Below are 20,889 nucleotides of genomic sequence, written 5' to 3' on the forward strand. Positions count from 1 at the left end.
ACTCATCATTCTCATGGACGGGACTTTCAAACTAAGGACAAAGTCCAAGATTGAGTTTTGAAGATTAGCATGAATGATAATTACAAAAGGGGAAAAGAGAGCACAGTTCCTTAGTGCATGTAAAAATGGCACCCTTTCAGAATTATTTATTTTAATTTATGCTAAACATTTCAGAATTAAATACTTTAACTCCCGGAAACATTACTGTAAATCACAAAATTAAGCAATGCATTTGTAAATTAAGCTTTGTCAGGATATATAGGCATAGATAAGCACACGTACAAATATCTGTACATATTTTCTTTGAATCTGTCTCTAAGTGTCTTGCAGTTTGTGTCTAAATTCCCAAAGAATTACATATAAACCAAACAGCAGAGGATTTCATTCTGCCCAGACTTCTACCCCATATAGTTACTAGCATTTGTACGTAATAGCTGTAAAAACAGACGTCAGCAGACCACAGGCACAGGGGGTTTTTTTGGTCACTTCATATAGGTGTAAATTACAATAAAAAGTTCAAAAAGAGTTAACTACGACACTGTAATTTGACCAGACTGTCAGCTTCTACAAAAGAAATGCTAGCAATAAAAGTATCATCAAACGGTTTATAGCTTTGTAGCACAGCAAATATTTATTAAATTGTATTGTTTATATTATTATCTATTGCAAAAATAGCAAGAATTCATTTATAATCTTTTATGACATGGTTTGAAATTACAGCATTCTAACTTACACCATTTCAAAACTATGTTCTTTGTGTCACCTATGCTTGGAGAGGCATCTTATTTCTCCATTTCATCTTAGGTCTGCCTTATGGATGGGAAGAAGCTTATACAGCAGATGGAATCAAATACTTTATCAAGTGAGTAGTTCTGAGGGAAAATGGGTCAGAGCTGAAATAAAAGCACATCAAACTAAACACATTTTTAAACCTAGAATTAATGGAAAAATGAGTAAAATAACAAAACTTGTCATATGTTTTATATACATCTTTATTACCAACATCAGTTGTTCTTTTCTGTTTTTTGTGACTTCACTGCGCAGAGGGTCCTAGAGGGCGTAGTCACAAATCCAACTGAAATGCTGTGACAACTGTGTCTCTCAGCCCTTCAGATGTCTTTGAAAACCCTAGTCTACAATGCTGAGAATGTCCCCAGTTATGTGTTTGACCCTATAATGGACCTAGGAGATAAGAAAAAAACAAATCTCATCCCCTAAATAGTTTACAAGTATAAATATCTATTTTTAAAAATGCCCTTATATTTTGGGGAAGTGGAAGAATTCTTAGAATTATTTTAGATTTTTAGAAGGTAACGCTCTGGTTTCGCCTAAATCTAAAGTTACTGGTGTGTTTTTTTGACATCATATTCTGCTCCCTTGCGTGGGAATATGTTGTTCTGTTGTTGCAAGAGGGTGAAGGAACAGGACTGAAAGCATTTATTTACATTTATAAAATGGTCAAGAGATTTCCAACTGCCATACCATTCATTTAGAAGCAAAGTCATTATACTCTAGGCTTTACACTTAGTAAGCCTCCATTTAGCATCTTAACTTGTGTATCACAGAACATTGACATTTCACGGTATCACTGGCTGCAGGTTAAGCAACTTTTATTACATTGATAACGCCACTGAAGCTGCACCAGGTGTAAAAGCCTACTCTCATATTCTGCATATGTTCTGCATATAAACTATTTTTTGTTCTTTACTTCTACCCTATGAAAATTATACCTACGGTTTCCATAGGGTTTGCTTTCTACATTTTCAAGGGGTTGCCAAAGAAAAAGCCATACTCTTCATAGCTGGCTTATTAGAAATACTTATATTAACTAACAGTGAATTTCACTGACAGGTGTTCAGGACAGATATTGCAACAGTGAGCAGTTCTTATGCACCCCCACAGAAAAAATCACAGAAAAATATGTCCATATCGGGAGTTACCTGTGATTTTTTAGAAGATACTGCAAACAAATTCGTTTTTCAGAACTCTCCAGAGACTAGAGTAAAGGTGACATTGATAAGATGTTACAATAACACAATGTCTAAAGCATAAAGACTCTACAAAAGCTTTAAAAGCAGTAATCATTTGAAGATGTAATCATCTGGGGGGCAGGACCAAAAGCACTAAGCTTTGGCCCTTGTTATTTGCTTTTTGGCTTTCCTTAACTATAAGATTTCCTTAGTGATCATTTTTCTGAAAGACTAGAAGAAAAAATGCAGTGCAAATTCATTATTTACAAAAAGTGAAAAAAGATTATATTATTTTTTAACCAAATCCAAAGTGTCGTTTATGTTCTGCTTATAGCTTGCAGGTAGAGAATTGAAAGCTTCTTTACAAAGACCTACTTGATAAAAGCTGTAGGAATTTGTTGCGTATTGTAGGAAAGATTTTTTTCAATTGCATTCTCTGATTCTAGAGGAAAAATGCATGAAAAAGAAGTAGGTCATGTCATATGTCCCAGAAGCTTCATGAAGTGAATTGGACAGTATGCTGTTGTTTTCTTCCAGAATGCAGTGAAAATTAATTCATACAATATTTTTTTATTATTCTAAAGATTGAATTTTTCTATTATTTTTCTATTATCTCTATTTTTCTATTATTGTCTATTATATTTTCTATTTTTTCAAACTTTAGAATAATTTTTTATTATTCTAAAGATTGAAAGATTGAAACAATTGGTGAAAAATGTAATTAGTCTCCATTCCATATATATCATGAATCATTGTTTAATTAATAGCTGGTTACTCTAGCCGCTGAAATTTGCATCTTGTTTAATTCTTATAGGTACCAGGAGACACTATTTTGCAGGTGGACTTCCACAGTCTCCTGAAAGACAGGAAGGGCAGCAAATAAATCTTTGCAGTGAGATAAAATTACTTTTATCCCAAACTCTTATAAAAGTCACTAAATAACATTGAAATTTATGTATTAGCTAGCCAAGAAAAGCAGGGACTTTTTTTTTGCTTTTTTTCAAACATACTGCTCTGTTGTCCTTGACTCACCCCACAGTGCCTCGAGCTAGATATATTAAAGCAGACATGTTTTTTTCTGCAGAGGTTTCCAAACACACCATATATGATACTGCATTCCAGCTCTAATCAAAGGGTGGCTTTTATTTTCAGACAGATGTAGGTTACTACATGGGATTTATACCAAAAAAAGTTGTAGAAAAATAACTTAGGAAATGAAAGTGAATTAAAAGCAAATTTCATAGCAATGGAAATAAATACAAGAGCAACTATTAAAATAGAGCACTGTTCCCTTGGTCTCCATCTGTTGATATAGGGAGCCATTATAGGACAGTTGGAAAGTTAAGGTGGATGCTGGATTCTGTTCTGGGTCAAACACTTCCAGTACTCTAGGTTTATACCTGCATAATTGGAAACTGAGCCTGAAGACAGTATTATGTAGCAATAATAGCAAATAAAATTTAGCAGCAGAACAGAAGAAATCAGACATTCTTGAAACATTTTCCCCCTCTTTTTCTGGTTTTATTACTGTGCTTCTCATGCAAGTACTTATCTTGATGACTCAGCAGAAAGCTAGATTTGCTGAATATGCACAGGAAATTTCTTTTAAGTTCTGCACTTGGATGCTGAACTATTGCAGATGTGACAATAAGATGCATATTAGCAACAGCAGAATCTCAGCTAGTCTAGGTGGTGGAAGCCTAATTTGCAGAAAGCATCAGATGGTTTGCAAGTTATCCCCACTTGCTGAAACTGCAGAGTTGAATTTAGTAGTTCACATGAAAAAGCTTTTTCAGGAATTTTTGCATATCTGATCTTTGATTGTTTATGACTCATTAATGTTCTTCCCTCTTCTTAATGTGCTGCTAGCACTACAGGTGATAGTGCCCCAGGTTTTCCATCATCGTTACCTTCTGTAATCTGTCCTATAAGTTCTGTATGTCAGTCTTTACATGGCAGGCAAGGAAAATCTGTCCATTTTAATTGCAGAGAAGGGTATGAAATCACCCTTCAGGATCACTGTCTAAAAATTTCTATTCTTCTGAATGGACCCACCAAACTGAAGTGGTGTTAAGAGCTCTTAATGCAGTTCATTAGAATGGAATTAGCTGAGCATTGCAATAAAACATCATGGTAATTAATATTCCTTTTAACTATTTCCTTATTTTGCTTTCATCACTGTTTCCAGATGCCTTTACAGAGTGTAAGCCAGGCTTTTTGCATGCTTGAAAATTCATACCTCTTACTACACTTTGTAATGTGTATGAAGTCAGTCTGACAAAGTTAACTATTTAGAGCAAGGAGCAGGGGTTGCGTAAGTCCCTTGTTTCTAACATTGAATGGTAGAGATTTCATGATGAAAATTCTACCCAACATTGAAAATATCCTTTTCTAGGAGGAACTTAGCTTGAGGTGCATCTTATCAGCTGATCTTTTTCAGCAGGATTTAATCTAATTGTTTAAATGGGGATTAGCAGAATAGTTGATACTTTACAGCCCTGGTACTAATACTGTAACCTTCTTGTTCTCTCTGGCTGTGAATTTCAATCCTTTCATTCTTTGGTCTTTAGAACAGCCAAGGCCATGAGGGGCTTAAGAGTATTTCAACATTAGCCCAGTTCCATGTATACAAACAGATAGAAAAACATATTATAATTCCTGAAGTGTAGCCACAATTAAACTGATCTTATATGTTAATTTTCAGTTTTCTTATTATGCGGTTAGGCTGTGAGGCTACATAGAAGCTGCAATGGCTCTGTTTAAATCCACAGCAGTTTTACAATATGCTAAGGACAATCAAATATTATTTTAATTAGTGGTTGCCTTGAGTTCCAGTGTGCTTTATTGGGCCATCAAGTAGCTGAGTCCATAAATCTATATGTTATAAATCTAATGCAGTAAACACCCCAGAATGGAATCTTAATAGCACATAAGCTTGAGACAGCTTGCTGTGAAATTTCCATAAATATCTCTGAAGGGGGTGTAGCAATATGAAGTGCATGAGAAATCAGAGTTTAAAAGAAGCAAACCAGCTGGCTTGTGTTACACACTAAAGTGAAACCCACTTATGTGAATAACTGACATGAATAAAACATTTACATGGCTATATTCCTAAGGGGCTGAACAGCTCTCTATACCTACGAGGGAAAGCTGTATCTTGTCCATGAATACTCATCTTAAGACAATTTTTGAAATCACCTCTTTTATTCAGGAAATCATTTCAGTCTCTCAGTAAATTATTTTCAGTCAGCCAGGTTGCTAAGATCAGTCACAGAGTACTGGCAAGTGTGAGAAAACTACCTTTTAGACTGCTGGTGTGTTATAAACTCACATGATTCTGTGCTAGGTATTAAGGTCATGTGTATAGGTTTACCATGAAATAGCAAACTAATGTAAGCCTCTCTGAGTTACATCTCAGTATGCATTGGGGAAAAAAGCAAGTTCAAGTGTCTTACTAATATAATATAAATTAACAGTTATCAGAAGGGCAAAAATTACACCAGTAGACTAAAAGGTAGGGATCAGCTTCATTGCTGGTATAACTGTGCTTTCCTCCTGCTGGAGTGTAAAGGTTGAATTTGGCCCCAGATATGTTTTAAGCTAACCTGTTGTACTTTAATGGAGAGGGCAAGCGCTATTTTATTTTGCAGGTAGCAATATAATCAGTCATTCATACATAGCACAGGTTCACGCCCCATCGATTAATGTGTAATAGAAACACATTACTTGTGCCTGTATCCTCACCAATTTACATTTGGTATTTTTATCACTGTTTATATCAGCCAGTTTGGTTAAGAAGAGTTGAGATTCTGACCTCATTTGCTCAAAGTGGCAATTGAATGTAGCCTAATGGGGTTTTCAGCAGTCCATTGCAACTCCAAAATCATAGAATAAAATAATAGAAAAGTCTAGACTGGAAGGGATGTCTGGAGGTCATCTTCTTTAACCTTCTGTTGAAGAGTAAGTTATCCAGAGCCCTATCAAACCAAGTCTTGAATATTTGAAGTGAGGGAGATTCCACCACCTATCTGGGCACCCTATTCCAATGTTCAGTTGTTCTCACAGTGAAGAATATTTTCTTAACATAGATGGAATTTCCCCTGAAGCAACTTGTGCCCATTGCTTCTTGTCTGTTGCCATACATCTTTGTGAGAAGAGTGCCTCCATTTTTTTTATAACTACCTTTTAGGTATTGGAAGACTTTGATTAGGCACCCACACCCCACCCCCTGAGCTTTCTCTTCTCTAGGCTGAACAAACCCAATTCCTTCAACATATCTTCATGTGCCAAGTTCTCCAACCCTCTAATCATCTTGGTGACCCTCCACTGGATCCTCTCCAATTTTTCCAATGTCTGTCTTATACTTGGAGGACCAGTGTATTGAAGAGGCCCTACATAATAAGGTTAAAAAGTTATATATTAATTATTTTTACTTACTAGATACTAAGATGGCTGTTCTTCTGTTGTGAGAAATTCAATTACCGATGTTCTAATATAAATTCCTGTCCCAAATGGACATTTTATCTGTAAAACCCAGAAACACAAAGGGGCTAACAAGCCCTTATAAAGTATCACCTACATCCAGATGTGTATGCATGTACTTACCAGTCAGCTAGGAGGCATTAGGATGGGAAAAGTTTTGTAAGTAAGAGAAGGTTCCTCTTGTTCACTTTTAAAGCTAGTCACATGGCTATTTTTGCCCGGGCTTAGTTCAGGTGTAACGTTGAACGTGTTTACTAAGTGTTGTAACCACTATTAGAAAAAAAATTCACTTTTGTTGTATGCTCTGGAATTAAAGTTCTCATGGAAGTCACAGCATTGCAGCAGTGCAAACAGAAAGTGTATTCTATCACTGAATGGATTCTGTGAATTAGTAACTTCTGGGTTTGATTTTTAAATAGAAGAAATAATCTATGCACAACTTTGCTCTCCCAGTGTGCTCTGTCATACGTGCTAATTAATTAATGGTTATATGCTGGTGGTTTAGAGTCACACAGGAACAGTATAAAAAAGCATAGCTGGGACACTAATTTTTTCCCAGAAAACCCATTATAGTTAATCTCTTCCATCCTCCCACTATGTTCACCTTTAACATATGGCAGCTCTGTATCATGAGACTGGCACCTAAAATTAGGTAGGGCCTTGCTATTCTCCCTCCCACTCCCACCCACTCCTTGCATATGTATACAGTTTGTAAGGACCAGCTGTGAATTTTGCCCCTGTAAACACTGTGTTTCTAGCTTTTTAATAGGACTAGCTTCCAACTATTCCATATTAACTGTTATTTTGCTCAAGAACATTTATCTTAAATTAAATTTTCCTGAAAGACAAGTAAAAGTTCCCAGATATTTTCATATTTTGGGATCTTTTCCCTTAGACGTATTAGAGTCTGTGATGTTTTCTATCTTATACCAAAGGGGAAACAGTAATATTTGATTGAGGGTTATCTTCCAGCAGTTTATCTAAAAATCAGAAGTTTCACATGGAAGCATTGTGTGCTTCAGTGTGACAAAGGAGGCAATGAAACTGCTCTGATAGCGTACCAGTAAAACTGAGAATAGAATTTGGTTGATGTAAAGTAGGAGCCTAAAGTCAATACTTGTAAAATACAATTAATAAAAACCACACATGATGTGTTCTGGTAGCTTTCGAAATCATGCTGAACAAACCAGGCTGCCACTTGGAAAGCCAACACATCATAATATATTTTATAATACTCTGTTTTGTTTGGTTTTGCTTGGGAAGGAGCCATCATTAGTTACTGAAAGCTGGGCACTCACAGAAACTGTTTATGATTTTATGACTGAACTAAGAATAGCAAAGCATGTGTGATAGATGAAGAACTTCTGTAGTATAAACATTGATGTTTTATAGCACTTGAGCTAAAGGTATCATCATAAAAGGAAAATAAATCACAGTTGATTTTACTTACTGCATGCTAAATTGAAAAAACAAAGCTGTTCTTTTGATAAGTGTACTCCAGACATTTCTACTGCATTATAAAGGAAGGGCCCAAACCCCAACATACTGAGGTGTGTTCAGCTTCACCTCTGCTGTCCCATTCCAGTATATACTAGTATATTACAATATACTAGTTATCTGCAGGTTATCTAAGTAGTGGTTGGAGTGGCCTTTGCTAGAAGAAATCAAGTTCAATAAAGTTCAAATCATAGCAGAGCTGATCTAGAAGTAAACTTCTGTATGTTTCTTTCAGTGAGTTCAGAGCAGCAAACTAAGAAAAACTGTGATCTGCCGTACTGAACATGCAATTGAAATTCCCCCGGATTGAATCCAATACCAGCTCTGCTCGCAACTCCCTGTATAGCGGTAGGCAAGTGAGTTGCACCAAAATTACCAGTTATCAAAATCGTCATTGTAGGTGTCCCCATCTTAATAACTTTGATGTTTTGTGAGTAGGAATGGGTATTTTGAGGCATGGAGTGCTCTCTGTTTTCACTGAGTTCAAAGAAAGATGCAATTACTTTCCGTCTCTTAAAATTGGACCTTTCCTATTTTACATGTCACTCAAAAATAGAGGTTGCTTTTGAAAATGTTTCCTTTTACCTGTCATCCTCAAGTCCTCCTGTCTGAAAATAAAGGAAAGAATAGTTATATAGTCACAACAAGTTGCAAACATTTAAATAAAACTGGTTCAGCACTAACCAAGTGCTAACTGTTATTACTACTTTTTAATGTATAACAATCCAAAGCTCTGTGAATCCGTCAGCTCAACATCAGTTCAAACACTTTCAGATGTAACCGTATGACTTTGGGTAATGCTGACATTTTTCTTTTTGATTTTTGGATAACCAACTTGAGACATCTCAGAGAACTTTTATTTCCACAAAGTGTTAATGCCTGCCATCTGAAGTACATGACTCTCTGCTGTGTCTCAAGTTGGTCACTAGGAATAAATATATCCAGAGGTAATAGTCCTCTTCGAAAACTGTGCCCCTTTGGTTGTTCTTTGTTCACAGTCACTGTTGAATGAAGAAAGACTTCCTATTAAAAGACATAGCAATGATTTAGTGTAAGACATTTTGCTAACTAAAAATTCTTGAAGACTTACAGAGAGCCAGGATAAGATGAAAATTCAAAATAATTTGTAAGGTTTAGAAATGGTTTATTGCCAGGTACTTGGCTTGCAGGGAATTCAGTTTCTCTGATTTTCACTGAAATCATTTTCTGTGACTATAAGGAAAATAACCTCAGATGTAAAACTAGAAAACTTGGCATTGGATTTTATGATAAAATGAGCTTGTAATACAAGAATGTTAAGACCTTAAGCTGCTTTTGGTTGGGCATTTTTTTTTTCCTGAGAGGTTGTTTGTTTTTCAGTATCAAGAACCAAAATGGAGAAATGTTCTTTCAGCTTCCACAGATACTGCACAGTCTGGCCAGGTTCTGGCCTATCATATAAGGCAGCTGTTAAAATTTCTTCTGTGAGAAAATACATGAAGCTGAAATTATTTTTTGCTCTAGACCTACAAATCCCACTGAAATCAGTGCGCTGATTTTTGTTACTTCTGCTGGGTAATTTTACTCTTACACTGATGTGATCAAAGGTGTAATTCTCACCTAGCTAGTTGCTTCTATGAGTAGGACTGGAAATGTGAAAGTTCAGACTCCTACTAAATTTTCCTGTTAGGGCAGGATTTGGCACTTTTGGACTAAGTCATGTACACCATGAGTTCTGAGCTCTCCCTGGGTTTTGGGAGAGCCATCAGAAGCAGAACGATGCACAGCAAGGTTTTTTTCAGTATTTCATCTGAAGCATGGGCCTAAGCCATCACTTAGGCTTTAATTCATTTTAGTACACATATAGTTTAAACATACGCCTTGAGCATGCTTCAGGCTGTAGTAGAAAAAAAAACTTATGTGATCTTGGCCTAAGTCTGCAACATCTATCTTACCAAGGTATCAAGCTCGTGATGATAAGACAGGACTGATACAAAGTGAGCAAACTGGTTGCACAATTCTTCACAAAACTAATACTGCTGATCTTTATGTTCTGATGCATTTGCAAATAAATTGCACCAGAATTTTTATGATGTTCACTTAGAGACACAGGATTATGAGTAACTGCATATATTAAAACAGTACTTTTAGAGTAATAGCAGTTGGCTAATACTGGGGTGCGATTGCTTTCAGATAGTGCTTTAAAACTGTGAAAAGTTTGCGTATCCTGTCACTAAAACCTTCGGGCTTATTCAGCCTTGGCTCAGATCCTACTGTTATTACTGTTTTTATTTTAGATTGGGCCATTTGTTTATTGTTGACAATTTTTAATGATATAGCACACTATTTGGCTATATAAATGTTCTTCCTAGTGATAACTGCCTTCTGAAATTGCTCACAGATTCTTCTTAGTAGACAAGTGTTTAATCGGTTTAATCAAGGAATAAATAGTGAGACTGTCTTCTGGGGTTTCACTTTATATCCCTCAATCTTTAATTAATACTCAAGCAAAATCTGTGATCCCTGAGAGAAATACAAGTAACATTTATGTCGCCTTAGGACACAGTTCCATGAGGTGACAAGTGCTCTCAAGAAACATTTATGTCGCCTTAGGACACAGTTCCATGAGGTGACAAGTGCTCTCAATCTTATTACAGCAAATAAAAGTTAAGGTCACTGCCATCTTCCAGGACCTGCCCAGCATCTCCTGGGGTACTATTATATGCTGTATGTTCCTTTTGAAATGTTGTCTTGAAAGAGGGTCCAGTCTTAAACCGATTTTAACAAAAAGGGGAAAGAAAAAAAGAACGTTTAATTTCAAATAACCTGATTTTGATAAACACAATACAAAAACCCTTCCCAAACTGCCTATAGGTTCCGTGTCTGGAAAGTGTCTTCCCTAGATGCTCTCAGGATTGATTGATTATACTTGCATCAATGTCACTCAGCTGTTTTATTTTGTTCTAATTGCTTATCTACTAAATTAAAATCCTTTAGTTACAATTCAGAATAAGTTATTCCTTGCAGATCCTCCCAGCATTTGCTCTTCAAAGTAGCAAGAGTTTTCAGTTGCTTGACTTGGTATCCCTTACAGCATTTAACATCTGCTTTCCAACCACTGGCATTTTCAAAGAGGATACCAAACATGACAGATACCATGACTGGGTCTGCAGGTGTGTGCTAGCTCTGAGAGCTTATTTCATGATAAACATTGGCGTTGAAGAAACAAAAAATTAATAACAAGTTTAAATTCATAAGGGACAACAGCAAAGTGTTAAAAGCACTGGCTCTTGAAAGCTGAGAAATAGTTCTGCTCCCCAAAATCATGCAATCCTAAATAAAATTAGGAATGCATTCACAAAACATGTCAGGTGCAGCACCACTAACTACACATTATATTCAGTCTACTTGTGCAGATTGTAAAGCCATTTAGAAATACTATCAGGTAGAGATTTGAGGGCAACAGAATTAGCATGCTTCCAGCATTTAGACCATCCTGTGTACCAAACCTTGCTGTATAGTATTTATCTAAACTAAAAGGTCTGCGATCACCATGATCCTATGGTCTGCCTTCAGGAGTGGCAGGTCCCTGGTGCTCCCTTAGATACTCCATTGCCACCTGCTGGCATGAGGAAGGGTAATTCTGTCACACCCTACCAAGACATGAAGGTCCTCAAGGTGCCTGGTGCAAGCTAGGACTACTCCATTTTTGTGCAGGATCTATTTTTGATGGTATATTTTCTTATTATGCAATGTTTCAGAAGGTGCATAAGGAACATTGGTCATGGCCCAAGAGACTTGCATCAGCCAGGTAGAGAGAGATGAAAAAGCCACGTACCTTCTCAAAGGTGCAAGATTTGGGACAGTGGGTTTTAAAGAGAAAAAGGTATCCTTGCAAAGCAAAAGGCTATTCCAAGCACAAGGGGAACAGAAACAGAAAGGCCCAGCAACAAAAGACAAAAGGCAGTAATTAAAACAAATCTTGCAAAGCTGTGTGTAGTCCAGCAAAGAGCTACACAGACAGATTCTGTGCAAGAGCACGCAGGGAAGATGATATAACCTCTAGATGAAGGATTAAGTTTCAGAATCTTCGTTCAGTGGCATTGTTCTTATTTTCCTGTTGCTCTGGCCCTCATTAGCCTCCAAACCACCACTGCATGGGGGCTGCATACTAGTGTGTAACAAAGGAACGCATAGTCCCCCACAGAGCTAGTCATCTAGCAGATGGCATGTACTCCTTTCACAGTAACTTCAGAACTTCCCACTGGTATATGCCTGTAAGTCTAAAAACTAAAAAAGCACAGTATGGAATATATTTGGGGTAGTATAGAGCATGTACCCTTCCAACCCATTGCATCTACATCTAGCAGTGCTATCTGCTACATTTTTTAATGATTATTTCAATAACAACAGTGAAAGTACTAAAACTTTCCAAGTGTGCAGTTTCCTATGTCTCAGCCTTACAGTTGTCAGCAGTACGACGCTGCGGCAATGGCTTTGCAAAAATTGTCAGTTGTGCACAGACTGCTAAAAGCTCCATCAAGCATCAATACTCTTTAGCTGAGCATTATTGCATTACTCTTTAGCTGAGCATTATTGCATTTTAAAGGGCTAGTGGTGTTTGGGAAATCAAAATGTAAGATAAGAAAGATTAAAAGTTTAGCAAAATTAGTACTATGGATTAGGTTATTGGGTATGCTCATTTAGGGAGGAAAATAGCTACCTTGGGTTTTGTGTTATTTCATAGGAGCAGAGTTCTGCTTTCACTTTCATCATCTTCAATACTGCTCAATTTGGTAGAGCAGCACAGGGTTCATATGAGGCCAGAATTTGTCTTTCCAAGTTCAGATACAACTAAATTCTATTTGGCCCCTAATGAATAATGGTCATTGTGAGAGTTTGGCTGATTAATTGTTTAAGGCTGCATCTTGTCTCCTGAACAGATCTCAAACAAATGGGTCTTGCATGAGATGATTGCTCCTTTTAAAGCTAAGTAACCCTGGTGCACTGGAAGAATTCAGCCAGGTGTTACGGATGTGGTCCCATGTCAAAAGGGAAAAAAAAAAAACAACTTCAAAGAATACCACATGACTGCTTTGTATCTCAGCATCCTGCACAGTGACCTACCGCAGTTGTATTGTCTGCAAGACTCTTTGTGATTCCCTGTTAGGCTCCAGAGTTTGGCCCTAGTTGGAGAATACAATTTAAGGTGAAAAGCATGTCTTGATAATGCTCAAAATCTAACAAAGATGCAGACATTTTTTCCTTTGAATTATTCTTTTCTTAAAAGATTGTCTTAAGTTCTCATTTTAAAATAAATCATTTTCCATGCAAATAAGTAAGAGCCATAAGGAGGGTAATTATAATGGTATTTTAAATAATTCGCTGCCATTTCTTTGCCAAAAAAATCCCTGTGTTCTCATGTTTTGTTTTTCCAAGCTCTAAAATTTGTCCTGCAATTTACTAATGTTAAAAAGACAGAATAAGCTACTGACATATTTCCAGATCAAACGTTCCTGTTTTCTAACAATAAATTTGGCTACCTTCCGATAGCAATGACTTGTTTGAAAACCTAAAAATCTTTAAATGTTGTTAATTGCTCTGAAAATGTGAAATTAATCTTTTGAACAAGAACATTTGCAAATGGAAAATGTTTTACATTTAGAATTTGTAATGCTGGCTTTCAAAATACTTTAATATTCAAAACAGTTTCATCAATTAAGCAAAACCTAGAGGTAGATTTGAATTCCCTCTCACTTTTATTGCTGGCCCTAACACACAAATCAGAGAGGATGTATTTCTAATACAAGAATGTTCTGCAAACCAGTAAATCTGGGATTATCTCTTCGGACTGATTATGTCAAAGCTCTTTAGCCACAGCACTTTTGGAGAGCTAAAAATAAATAGCAGGGGGTTTATACATTTATTCTCTACCTAAATAATCTGTGCGTATTGTGTGTGTCTGTCTACAATGTGAGACATGGTATCTGGATTTAATGTTTATTTATAAGAGTTCTTTTCCTAGTAAGGATTTTGGCAAAGGGTTTAAACCAAACTGTCCTACTAGAAGCGTTCATGGAATAAAGTCTAGTGCAAGTTTAAAAGAACTGAGTTCAAATCAGAAGCATTTACTGCAGATTGGTATTAGAGCAAAATTTGGCCCCGTATATTTTGAAAATGGATGAAAACTAGTTCTCTTCTATCTTACTGGTGATTAAACAATGTTATGTCATTGAATATAGAAAATTGTAATCCCAATTTCAATGCCACAATTCTGCACGGTTAAAGATCTGGAGAACTTTTGCATTTAATTTGTATGAGAACAAAATCAAGTTCTTACAGCGGTTAGCAGAAAGTTAGGCATGCTATCATTTGCCTCCTGGTCCTAAAGTATGTAGGAGGAAAATCTTCTGAAGAATAAACACTTAACAAAGAATTCTTTAATAGGTTACATCAAAGACCCATGAATGCTTTTCCACATAACTCTTCTACTCCTGTGCAGTTTCTCTCATTTCACAGGATTGATACTGCATGCTCCTGGGAAGATAGAGTTAAGGATTTAGGTACACAGCAGGTCAAGGCATGCTACGTGAGGAAGTCAAAGGGGAAAAAATAAAGTTTAAAAATATTTTTGTTCTTATTTAAATTCAGTAATGGATTGCTGAGAAATGGCTTGATAAAAGCAGGCAATATAAACACTTACAATAGTACTGCAGGCAATAAATCTTGTATTGGCAGAGCTGGAATGGATGGAATCCAGTTCATTCAGCTCCCATGATTCCACAGGTATTGGAAGGAGTTCTGTGTCATTATGCAGATAAATGAAATCACATGCTGGGACTTTAATTTAGGGGGATATCTTCAGTATTAAGCCATAATGACTAATGTTTTTAATTGGAAAAAAAAAATTATGGCATTTCCTGACAGAATAGAAAACATTGCAGAAAAATTCAGCAAAGACATTTGCAATAGTATATTTACAAATATAAATATATTCATAATATAAATATGAATACATATATTTCCTTGTGTTGTGGAATAATGAGAATGATGTTCTTGATTAGACCACTTCCACTTAAAATGGAATTTTATTAACAAATCTCTCATAAAATGTTGTATAAGGACTCTTCGTATTCTTCATGTTGGCTATCGTCTGACTTGCTAAAGGTAAGCATTGGAAATTTTTGGAAAGTTGCCTAGTAAAAATGGTACATTCACTTTCTTAGAATGAAATGGTTACTGTACTTGAGAATAGTCAGTATCTGCTGCATTGTATTTTCTGTAGCTACATGTTGTTCAGTTATACTTCTGTTTTAACTTCTGCAAAATTGATCTCTACAGCTCCAGTAAGGTGATGCATATTTTTGTAATATACTTATGAAGGAATGGAGTCCATCCAGTGCTGCTCTGACCAAAAAAGCACTTATGCATTGCTTTTACACATAACTGGAGCTTTTGGGTTTGTTGTTTTTTTAAGGATAAGAACTGAAGATATGGCCTTCATCTTCCACATTTTGTTTTTCTTGCTTGGCCCTTACTCAGGTGTTGTTTCAATTGAAGTAGTGGCTAAATTCACAGATTACCAGTTCAGAGATAGGTTAATCTACTTAACGCAGCTCAATATGTGATTTACGTTAGCATCGTATTTACCTCTTGGTGAACAGTATTGTTGTCCTCATCATAGCCAACTTATTCTGAGCTCAGTATACTCAAATGAAAGGTGTGAATACAAGATAAGATCATAGCACGATAGTGTTGACTGGAAAAGTGATCCCCATACCCATAACTCAGTGTAGTGGAACATTGACTCATAGTCCTACTTTAACCTATCCGTTTCCATAATCAGATATTCAAGGGAGCATTCTTGAAGACAGAAAGACAAAATCTGTTTTCACTTGAAAAGGTAAATCTAGAGTAGTTCCATCATGGCACTTCATATTTAATTAAACTGGTGCACCTGAAAGGTGAGTATAGGCATGGGCTATAGGTACACTGTATGTTGGAAGTTGTGAGAAGGGTGGTTTGTCTTTTATGGTGTATATTATATGTACAGTAATTTTCAACTAGCTCTTGTAATGAACTTATATTACAAAATTCATCTTTGCACTGACTTGACTATAAAAACTGTGAATTTATTAGCAAGATTTTTTTAAGTGAAAAGAAGCTATTTCCTTTACCAAGAACACATTATTCCAGAAGGGAGAAGAGGCTGTGTCTTGCCCACACACAGTATGGCTAGCATGCATACCAGCAATCATAAGGTGTACAGTGTTCTCACCCGCAAACAGTAAGCCTATTCCATTTATCTGTCCTTACTGAGCCTTGATCAGGTTCTTTCCATTCATATAGAATCTTACCAAAAACTATAAAGCAGCTTAGACTGCCTGTCAAATGTAGGGTTTAAGCCTTAAAAAGTAGTACTGACTCCCTTTTATTACATGTGTAAAGGCTGTGGAAGCATGGCCAGAATTTGGTCTAGGGGACATGTAAAGAACATTCTTTTTTGGATTTATTCGTCAGCCTTTTTCTGCAAGAAGAGGAATGGCTTAATGATGCTAGAATATTAGTTCATGTTCTAACAAACTGAGTGTATTTCTGTGATGTGATTCCACATTTGGTCAACTTCCTCTTGACCACTATGCCTCAGCCTTTAACTGGTATGATGGCAACGTTAATACCCTGCTAGCTTGTTGGAGTTTTGTGAAGACTTTGCTAGTCTGGGCTGTACACTGTTGCTGGGTTAATTGTCTACAGCTCTCTTAATTAACAGGAAATGTCACCAGTCTGTATCAGGAGTCTCTTACAAAAGCATTCTCTCTAATGTAGTGGGAAATGAGACCTTCAGTCCAGGTTCTAGCACCCAGAAGACTCCACATTTTGTTTGTAAAATCTCACAGTTAGCAAGAAAAAGAGAATTCTGTATTTGAAAGCGCTGTAATGATCATTACAACTTCAGACTCCATCTGGTATTTCTTGTTTTGAGATTGGTAAACCTCTTTTTTTTTTTCTTGTTTCTTTTTAGCCATGTGACACAGACAACGTCATGGATCCATCCCGTAACTAGCACACTAAGCTTGCTTTGCTCTGAGGATGATGACGATGGAATAAGAGAGCTTCCCGGATCCAAGAGCTGAGGACATCTGTTGACAGAAAGTAGTTTGTCTAGTTTCAGTACATTAGTGAGAAGATGCACACTTTTTAATCCACGTACTTTCTAGTCTAATGTAATAGTACCCGATGACGTTTCTCCCCTTCAAGTCAGAAGAAGTTCTGCCATTTTTAGGTGGGTTTATTCATGGGTGCTACAAAAGATGCAGGCACTGCAGAAGTCTCCCTTCAGTCCTTAATCTGTCCCAGTTCGGTGTGCAGGGATCAGTCTTATCTTAAGGCCTGATCCAGTCTTTTTGTGACTTCTCTACTGGTGTAACTCCACTGACCTGAAGTGAAAGTTTCACAGCTTTGACCAGCATGAGAGTTAAGACTGGGACATTGTTTGTAATTTCACATGGTAAATTCCAGGTAATGGTTGACTGAAAGATGCAAGGTGAGCTTTTTCCTTTTTTTAACCAATGCTAGTAAGTGTAATGTAGATGCCTTTTCTTTAACTACTGAAAATTTTGATTTTTATGAAAGAAATTTGCAAATAAGTTTTGCTAATAGAAATTTAGCAATTTATTACAAGTATTGGAGCCCTGGTGACTTTTAGAACAAATACTTATTAAGATTGGTGGTTGGGCTTTAGAAAAATGAGTCTTGATAAGTTGTCAAGTAAAAAGAAACAATTTTGGTAGAGGACATCATACTCTGTCAACAATATGAGGCAAGAATGAAAATTATTCCACTTTTGTACTCTGCTAAACTGATACATACATGCATCAAATACATCAGTGGAAGCTGTGAAGTTTCAAGTACAATGAAACCTGTGAAACCACCTCCAGGATCAGCAGAAATCAGTCACCTCCTCAAAGTTGGTCCTTAAGTAGAACAAAATCATTTTGTACACATTGGTGATGATTTAAAGAGGATATAGAAAATGACAGGGTGCTGGTGCAATCTAATGAACAGGTTTCACTGTACCTCTGTTGTGGTCTAACCTGGCAGGCAGCTAAGCCCCACACAGCCATTTGCTCACCCCTCCCCACAGTGGGATGGGGGAGAGAGTCAGAAGAAAGGTAAAACTCGTGGGTTGAGCTAAAGACAGTTTAATAGGTAAAGCAAAAGCCGCGCACGCAAGCAAAGCAAAACAAGGAATTCATTCACTGCTTCCGATGGGCAGGCAGGTGTTCAGCCATCTCCAGGAAAGCAGGGCTCCATCACGCGTAACGGTTACTTGGGAAGACAAAACACCGTAACTCTGAACGTCCCCCCGCTTCCTTCTTCTTCCCCCAGCTTTCTATGCTGAGCATGACGCCATATGGTATGGAATAGCCCTTTGGCCAGTTGGGGTCAGCTGTCCCGGCTGTGTCCCCTCCCAGCTTCTTGTGCACCCCCAGCCTCCTCGCTGGTGGGGTGGGGTGAGGAGCAGCAAAGGCCTTGACTCTGTGTAAGCACTGCTCAGCAGTAACTACAACATCCCTGTGTTATCAGCACTGTTTCCAGCACAAATCCAAAACATAGCCCCATACTAGCTACTGTGAAGAAAATTAACTCTATCCCAGCCAAAACCAGCGCATTCTCCACCCCTTATTTCATACCATTTACATCATGCTCAGGTCTCACACTATCCAATACATTCTCATTACCCACCACCACCCTTCCCATCCTCTGATATAATACACAGATATAATTCCCCTAGTCTATGGACCACCCCTGTAAAAAGTCCATCAAATGTCCACAAAATGTCCATTGAGCTCATTTAGTCCATGACTTTGGGCTCCATCTGTTATGGTGGTTATGGTGTTACGGTGGAACCCTCCCTTGGTTCAGGTGGTTCCTGCTATAGTAATTCCTATAACATGCAACTGAAATCCCAGGTTACAACAATTTAAAGGTATTTTCATTACAGTCTCCACCCATGGTCTGTTTGGGCCAGGTTATAGGGTTTAGCACGGAATATTTTAAATCTCATTATTCACAGCACAATGTACAATGCCAGCTTTGTCAAATACATGATTCTATGCTACATTTTTCTGGAGGCTCTTCATATATATGTATGTATGTATGTGTACAATATATATAGTAGGTGTTGACTAATGAATGAAGAACCTGAATCTTTGCAGAAGCACTGATGAATATGCTAAAGGAAAACCCTGTCTCTCACCTTCAGTCCAAGAAGCAGAACGGGATTGTAACAGTGTGAGGAAGGCATAGGCTGTAATCTGCATTTTTCTGAGCAGCACACTTAACGACTTCCGAACATCCCTGGAAAGGTTCAGGCACACTTCTGCACTCCAGCTCCGCTCTGTTGGATGATACAAAGGAATGAGGCTGTGCAATCACATTTTTTTGGAGGTCTCTCTGCAGCAGGTGTGGCACTGGATTTAAAAATCCTTGCACTCTGAGGAATGGATATAAAGACCAGACTTACTTGCAGTTGTGGTGCCTATGCCACACTCTCTGTCCTTAGCATTACAGAGCTGTGCCAAGTCAGGCACACTGTAGCTGTTGATCCTTTTGGATCAAAAATAATATATAAATTTTTAAAACCCAAGTCAAGTCTCTTCTTTGAATAGCAGTGCAGCAATCAACTGCATTTGGCCTGTGAGCTGTAGAGCACATCACCAAATGTTCTTCCTGGAGGAACAAAGCGCAGCTCACAAAAGAGTTTTTTGCAGGCTTTGCTGGAAGTCCATGTCAGGATATATTGAATAAGCAAATAGGAAAATTTGTTTTTTACTTTTAACTAGGTCAGAACCAAATTATCCATGAATCTACACAGGTGGTGTGGATTAGGAAGAAGAGCTTGCTCAGCAGACCCACAGTAACTTGCATTTCTAAGAAAACTTCTCATAGCAATAACACATAAATGCTTTAGCCATATTTTGCTCCAGTGGCTCCTACGTGCTTCACAGCCTCCTTTGTGTTCCCAGAGAACACAGTCTGAAGGGACAGAGCATGTGCCTCAGTTTCAGGGTTGGACACTGTAGAAGCATTTTTATTTAAATCTCTTTTCCAAAAATGGCACAGACTGATGACCCACAGAGGATATATAATGTTCTGAATTCCTTGCAATATTTGCTGTAGCCTTAGTAGTCATTTGGATGTTTTGTGACAGGCGCTTTCAGTTCATATTTCCATGCTATTCAGATTGCATATAGATTGCAGTTTTCCAATTCTGTTCAAGAGAGGTTTGAGTCTCCACTTGACCCTCACAGTCTTGATTTATTCTGCTAGTGGCTCTGTGACAGCTAGCTGGGTGTTTCAAAGGAGAAGCTATTTAGGGACAGAGACTATGGATCAGGCAGGCTGCATGAGCAGAGACTTTATAGAGAGCAATTTAAAGCTGTCCTTCTGTTAGATCAGCTGGAGGAGGACAGCTATGCACATCCTGCTTGCCCTTCCTGGGGAGCTGGTAATGATCTCTGGCTCTGAGCATGCAATGCCCAGCCTGCTGTGCACGAGGCGGGGAGGAATTGAGACAAAATGTTGGCGATCTGCCTGCTCTGCTTACTGTCTCCACCCACACATGAGAACATTTCAGAAACTTGGAGACTATTTCTCCCTCTGTCTTATAAATTTGCCTAGAAATTAAAGACGTTAGAAATAGATCTCTGTATCTATCTAGCTTCTTCTCTGATAAGCGTTACCTCTTCAGATAATCCACTAGTTCAAATTCTCCGTTATTGAGACTACATTTTCATACCTACAATCTCCAAATGTTCTAATCTATTTTTGTACACTGGCATACTTGTTTCCTAGGTTATTTCTCTCTCTCTCCCCTTGTCTCTTCCTTTATGTGAAATAGTTTGTGAAATTATTTTGATTAAGCTGAACTGTGTATATTGAGAAAATGGTTCTAGGA

At 37.5% G+C, this 20,889-nt stretch overlaps 1 protein-coding gene across 4 annotated transcripts in view; it reads left to right on the top strand.

Annotated features, from left to right (window-relative positions):
• Positions 1–18,814, top strand: part of STXBP4 (syntaxin binding protein 4) — an 81,792-nt gene extending 62,978 nt beyond the window's left edge. For 3 of the 4 annotated variants that reach the window (XM_075519216.1, XM_075519215.1, XM_075519214.1), the window contains exons 22-23: positions 805–862; positions 16,951–18,814. In XM_075519216.1, the coding sequence (XP_075375331.1) occupies positions 805–862; positions 16,951–17,062 (170 nt within the window). In that variant the 3' untranslated portion in view covers positions 17,063–18,814. The remainder of the gene's footprint in view (positions 1–804; positions 863–16,950) is intronic. The other variant, XM_075519217.1, reaches the window with a different exon arrangement.
• The last annotated feature ends 2,075 nt before the right edge of the window (positions 18,815–20,889 follow it).

This window comes from Mycteria americana, chromosome 16, assembly GCF_035582795.1.
Source record: "Mycteria americana isolate JAX WOST 10 ecotype Jacksonville Zoo and Gardens chromosome 16, USCA_MyAme_1.0, whole genome shotgun sequence".
Taxonomy (NCBI): Eukaryota; Metazoa; Chordata; class Aves; order Ciconiiformes; family Ciconiidae; genus Mycteria; species Mycteria americana.